At 37.1% G+C, this 6000-nt stretch overlaps 1 protein-coding gene across 1 annotated transcript; it reads left to right on the forward strand.

The window, feature by feature from the left end:
• The first annotated feature begins 1085 nt into the window (after positions 1-1085).
• On the forward strand, positions 1086-4865 carry LOC109009850 (amino-acid permease BAT1 homolog). Its single transcript, XM_018990485.2, has 7 exons — positions 1086-1305; positions 1448-1627; positions 2133-2252; positions 3182-3373; positions 3694-3999; positions 4093-4275; positions 4374-4865. The coding sequence occupies exons 1-7, from the start codon at positions 1195-1197 to the stop codon at positions 4863-4865; spliced, it is 1584 nt and encodes a 527-aa protein (XP_018846030.1). The 5' UTR covers positions 1086-1194.
• The last annotated feature ends 1135 nt before the right edge of the window (positions 4866-6000 follow it).

A 6000-nucleotide genomic window follows, 5' to 3' on the forward strand; every position in this document is an offset into this window, starting at 1 on the left:
ATTGATCTTAATTAGTAAAATAATAGCAGTAACATGAGAAAACAAGCATAAACTAGAAAGCTTGTAAATTAAAATAATCAGTCTCATTTGGCTGAATTAAAGTTCATTGAATAATATTATAATTTCTCTCAATTATTCAGTCAACTTTCCTATTCTCTCTCACAGTGCTTACTGCACGTGCAAATTAGGTGTGGGCTCGGTAGTTGGTACTTGTATTGGTCAATTCTAGTACAACATTCTAAGATCAAGTTTTATGTTCAAATTAGATTTAGATTTAGACTTATGATACACTTTGTTGGCCCCAAATTTTTGTGGGGTTTAGTTCGGTTTATGTCAAATTTAGAGGATTCTAATGAGAAGGTAGAGAACCGAGTCATACATGAATTGATCTGACCAAGAAAAAAAAAAATCTAAGTAGAATGCCTTAGTCAACAATCGAGTAAAAAAAATTATGTTTTCAAGTTAGCATGGAAACATACTCTCTAATTGATGGCACGACAAGATTTGATTTATAAAAGAACTTAATTTTAAACCTTTTTCGTGAATCAAATTTTACTATTGTTGATGAATAATCTTACATTGTCTGTGGACAAGGTCTTGACATGTTTATAAGGAATGAACAATCCTATCTTGTAGAATCGGTTTTATGATATGAGTTAGACTCGTGAATTTCTTCATAGTATTAGAGTCTGCCACAGGACGAATGGAGGTCCACACTACTTACCCCAAGCAAGGATTAGGAAAAATACTGGCCTGCACGTGAGGGAGGCTATTAAGGAATAATCTCACATTGTATATGGATAAGATCTTGGACATGTTTATAAGGAATGATCAATCATCTCTTGTAGAACCGATTTTATGAGACGAGTCAGGCCCATCAATTTCTTTAACTATATCAACAGTGTGAGGGTTGTTCTTTGTACCAACTTGCAAATAAAAAAACTCGAGAGAGAAATGAAACAGGTGTAGATCAGAGAATGAGAAACATTATGGGGACTTTAACATGCAAGGATCATGCATGAAAGTCAATACCAGAAGTTTTTAAAGGTTTATAAGAAAATCAGTTTCACCATGTGGCTTGGCATTCATTTGACGAACTTGGCCGGGATCAATGCATGCATGAGAGTTCAACTTTCTCCCTTCTTAACATGTTTTGGTAGATAAGATACTGCTACCCATTGAAGCATAGCACATATGGCTTTTAGAGAGGCACATGTTGGCTTGAATCCCAGAGCTATGGAGATGGATTCAGGAGAAAAGCGGCTAAACGAGCTTGGATACAAGCAGGAACTCAGAAGAGAAATGGTATATGACAGTTTTTTCAGTCCTTTTAACTGTTTGTTTCCTTTTAATTACATGTTTTCAAGATTATTAACATGGACCCTGAAATGTTTTCAAGATTATTGACATGGGTTTTGCTCTCTCTCTTTTTGGGGTATTAATGCAGAGTTTATTCAAGACATTTGCGATAACATTTTCGACCATGGCACTTTTCATTGGAACTCCACTGTACGGATCTAGCCTACTATATGCAGGCCCTGCAAGCATGATATGGGGTTATGTTGTGGTCACCTTCTTCACCTGGTTTGTAGGATTTGCCATGGCTGAGATCTGCTCATCTTTTCCAGTATGCATCATTCTTCTTCTTCTCCATAAAGAATCTGTTGTTTTTAAGATTCCATATATTCTCTTTACCATGTCTTGATTACTAATGATTACTCAATCATGACATCTATAATTAATAAAATAAGAGAAAAGATATTTGTATAAAAATATAAGATCCACATGAACCCCACCACCCCCCAACATGGCATGATGTCAATAAACAACTTACAGAGGGAATTTTCTTCTTAATCAGATGCCATAATTTATTCCAATGCTAATATTTTTCCTCATTTGTTTCTCAAACTGTTACATAAACAGGGGATTTATCATAATTAATGTAATAAACAAGCAAGGAAGCAAATTTATAGTGGATTTAGGCTTTTGATTCAACCGAATCGATCACTCATATCTCCTGGTGTAATTTTTCTATCGGCTGTTTGATATTTGTACATATATATTCACTCTCTTTTTCATCATAAGAGTCACGATTCTTCAGATATATGAACTGATTGTAAGTCATTAAACAGACTACTGGCTCCCTTTATTTTTGGGCTGCACACTTAGCTGGACCCCGGTGGGGGCCATTTGCATCCTGGTGCTGCGTTTGGCTAGAAACTATCGGTCTCGTTTCTGGAATCGGCACAACGGTATGTGCTTAATTCTCCCCATTCAGCACTGAAGTCTAAGGTGAAAAACACACTTTTCATTTTGCGTCTGGACAGTGATGTTATTTGTCAGGTTTTGAAGTTGAAAGATGCAATGTATCAGTTTTAGTAGTTTGTGATGATGTAAAATGCAGACATCTAAAAGTAAGAGGATAAAGTGTTGAGAGGTGGCTTGAATCTAGTTGAAAAATCACCTCTTCAGTCTGGTTGCTCGAGCGAAGCCCAACCCGAGAGTTCGCTCGACTCTCACTTGACAGTTAGCTCGAACGAGATGTCAACATCGTGCAACCCGAGAGTTCTCTCAACTCCCGCTCTACAGTTAGCTCGAGTGGGGTGCAATCCGAAAGTTCGCTCGACTCCCGCTCGACAGTCGGCTTGAGCAGGATGACAAACCCTAACATTCGCTCGAGCGCCACTCGACACTTGCTCGAGCGAATATTCGAGATTTAGGATCCATTCCGTTTCATATAAACAGGAAACGGTGTTCATTTGTATAACTCAGTTTTTGAGAGGTAGCAGCTCAGCATACGATAGAGAGAGACATGAGAAGGAGACATAATTCTTTGTAAAGAATTTTTATTATTCATCTCCTGTACTCCATCTTTATTGATAGTGAATTCATTGAGATCGACCCCGCCAGTAGACGTAACTCACATTGAGCTGAACCACTTAAATCTTGGTGTTCTGTGTGTGATTTTCATTATTTTCTTTTGTTTATTTCCTTTGCGATACTTCAAATTTAGCCTTTGATAACCGGTTTATCCCTACAGAAAGTGTACTTTTCTAGAAGTTCGGTGATAATGTTAAGTAGTTAGTTATCGATGTGTTCATGATTCCAAATATGATGTTTGGTTCTCATCGCAAAGTTTCTATATTGATCTTCATCTTCTGTTTTTCCTTACTGTTATCAGGCCTACTCTGGAGCACAGGGATTGCAGATAATAATTCTTTTGTCCACTGGGACAAACAAGGGTGGAGGCTACTTGGCAACAAGGAGCGTATTTTTGTCTATGTATATAATCCTTACCTTAATATGGGCAGTGCTGAACTCCTTTGCTTTGCAAGTCATTGCATTCCTCAACATAATTTCTGTATGGTGGCAGGTGTGCTCTTAATTTGACGTTCTGCTTCAACATACATACATATATATATATATATATATATATATATATATGTTAATATCAGAAATATTCTGCATGATCCATTTATGACGAAAAACAAAGTGGAAAATGTTGTTTGTGTGTAGCTTAAAAGAATGGATATTGCTATCCAACAAATCAGTTATGTTTCATATAATAGAATATGTTTTTAAGAGTCTAAGACTGATCAAAGTAATTAAGAGGCTCATATACAACCTGAACTCTTAATTGGAATATATAAGCAAATTAGCTTCTCACAATCATGTCACCAAAGCAAATTGCAGGTCATTGGCGGATTTGTTATAATAGTAGCTCTTCCCATGATAGCAAGCCCGACACAATCAGCATCATACGTCTTTACTCATTTCGAAACATCTCCTGAGACAACAGGCATACATAGCAAACCTTATGCAGTAATAATGTCGGTACTTCTAAGCCAATTCTGTTTGTATGGCTACGACACTGCGGCTCATCTCACTGAGGAAACCAAAGGCGCTGACAGAACTGGTCCCATGGCCATTCTTTGTAGCATAGGAATCATTTCAGCATTTGGATGGGCATATATCTTAGCCCTTACTTTTAGCATCCAGGTATATATGCTTAGTTTGAAAATTCTGGTAGATTTTTATTTGTATTTTTGGCCAGAGAACATTATATAGATAATATTAAGGTTAATATTGCAGGATCCTGCATATTTATATGATCCAAACAACGAAACAGCTGGTGCACTCGTTCCTGCACAGATAATTTATGATGCATTTTATGGAAGGTATCACAATGGTACTGGAGCCGTAATTTTTCTCTGTATCATTTGGGGAACCTACTTCTTTGCAGGGCTCTCAGTCACTGCTAGTGCTGCTAGAGTAGTAAGCAAACCTGAATCTCTCTCTCTCTCTCTCTCTCTCTCTCTCTCTCTCTCTCTATCTATAACAATGACCATGCACGTATACTCTCTACTTTCTAGGTCTATGCACTATCCAGGGATGGAGGAGTTCCATTTTCAAAAGTCTGGAGAAAAATACATCCAAAACAGAAAGTTCCAATAAATGCAGTGTGGTTGTGCACAGCCATTTCCATTATCATAGGACTTCCCATCTTGAAATCCAATGTAGTTTACACTGCTGTAATTTCCGTTGGTACAATTGGATGGGTGGGAAGCTATGCTGTCCCAATTTTTGCAAGGCTGGTCATGGATGAGAAGGATTTTAAACCAGGTCCCTTCTATTTGGGAAGAGCAAGCAAGCCAATTTGCTTGATGGCTTTCTTATACATATCTTATACTTGTTCAGTCTTTCTGTTGCCAACTCTTTACCCTCTACAATGGGATACTTTCAACTATGCACCTATAGCTATTGCTGTATTATTGACACTGATAATGCTTTGGTGGGTGTTGAATGCAAGGAAATGGTTCAAGGGACCAGTGAGGAATATTGAATTCCAGAATGGAGCCATTTAAAACTGTTCTACCATTCACTGAGGACAAAATTTCATATAAAATAGAGAAAGAAAAGAAAGCAAAGGTTGTAATATGCAGTAGATGTACTTCATTGTTTTAAAATGATCTTTTCTATGCCTGCATTATGTAAACTGGTTGGATAGATTGGCATTACATCTACACTTTGTACTATGGTATTTATTGGATTTGTGTTCCTATTTTCAATGGTGATATGATGATCAATTTTATATTTCCCTTGTACTTTTCTCTCCTTATTCTTTTTTGTTTCTAAGTAAGATAGTGGAAAACCTCACATTTTATTTTAGTGGAGAGAGACTTGGAATTCCAAGTCTTAACGTAGAATGCGAAATAACAGATATAGTCATAAAAAAATAGAAGTAACAAATTTTGAATCCATCGGTTACTAAACTAAGAAAGCATCAGTTGAGAAAACTAAAACAACACGTACTAGGAAAATTACAACCCTTAAAATGAAAATTACTAATGTAATTAGATAAACTCTTAAATTTAAATTACTGATGTAATTGGATATATTATTTTTCATTTAATTTTTTTATTTGAAGCGGCCCCGAGTGGTGGTAGTCACGGAGGGGGAAGCTAAGGGGGTTCCGGGGAGGATCCCAACCTCTGTTGAGTCTCTATCATTGATCAAAGGAGGGGAAGCATGTTTAAGGGTTGCGCATGCGTGGCACCGAAAATTGAATGCACTACATACGAAGGAGCCTAGTGGAAAAGATTAGGACCCACTCGTTTAAGTCCCGTTTGAAACTTGGACTGAATCTCAATTCAGTCTAATTTTAAGTTGAGTCTAATATCCAAGCATCTAACTCTTAAATCACTAAACTCATTTCAACTCAAAACCTCTTTATACGTGGGACCTACAACCTTTTCAACTCAATACCTCTTTACATGTTGTAGTTTAGATGCTTAAGTTAGTTTCGATGTAGGAGATAAATCAGGAAGATAATAGAAATGTGTGTAGATGTTAACCTTTTCGTCGGTTGTAGGAGTCGTCTATTTATACCTGCCGGTCTGGTTTCCATGGTAGTGGGGTGTTGTTCTGTAGGAGATCGGATATTTATGCGGCCTACTTGCCGTGCTATAAGGCTATAAGGAACTTAGGTTTGACGTGTGC

This window comes from Juglans regia, chromosome 6 (assembly GCF_001411555.2).
Source record: "Juglans regia cultivar Chandler chromosome 6, Walnut 2.0, whole genome shotgun sequence".
Classification (NCBI taxonomy): domain Eukaryota; kingdom Viridiplantae; phylum Streptophyta; class Magnoliopsida; order Fagales; family Juglandaceae; genus Juglans; species Juglans regia.

Coding starts and splice junctions, on each gene's coding strand:
- LOC109009850 (XM_018990485.2), top strand. CDS start 1,195: ATGGCTTTTAGAGAGGCACATGTTGGCTTGAATCCCAGAGCTATGGAG. Junction 1,306..1,447: donor AGGAACTCAGAAGAGAAATG/GTATATGACAGT, acceptor GTATTAATGCAG/AGTTTATTCAAGACATTTGC. Junction 4,276..4,373: donor CTGCTAGTGCTGCTAGAGTA/GTAAGCAAACCT, acceptor TCTACTTTCTAG/GTCTATGCACTATCCAGGGA.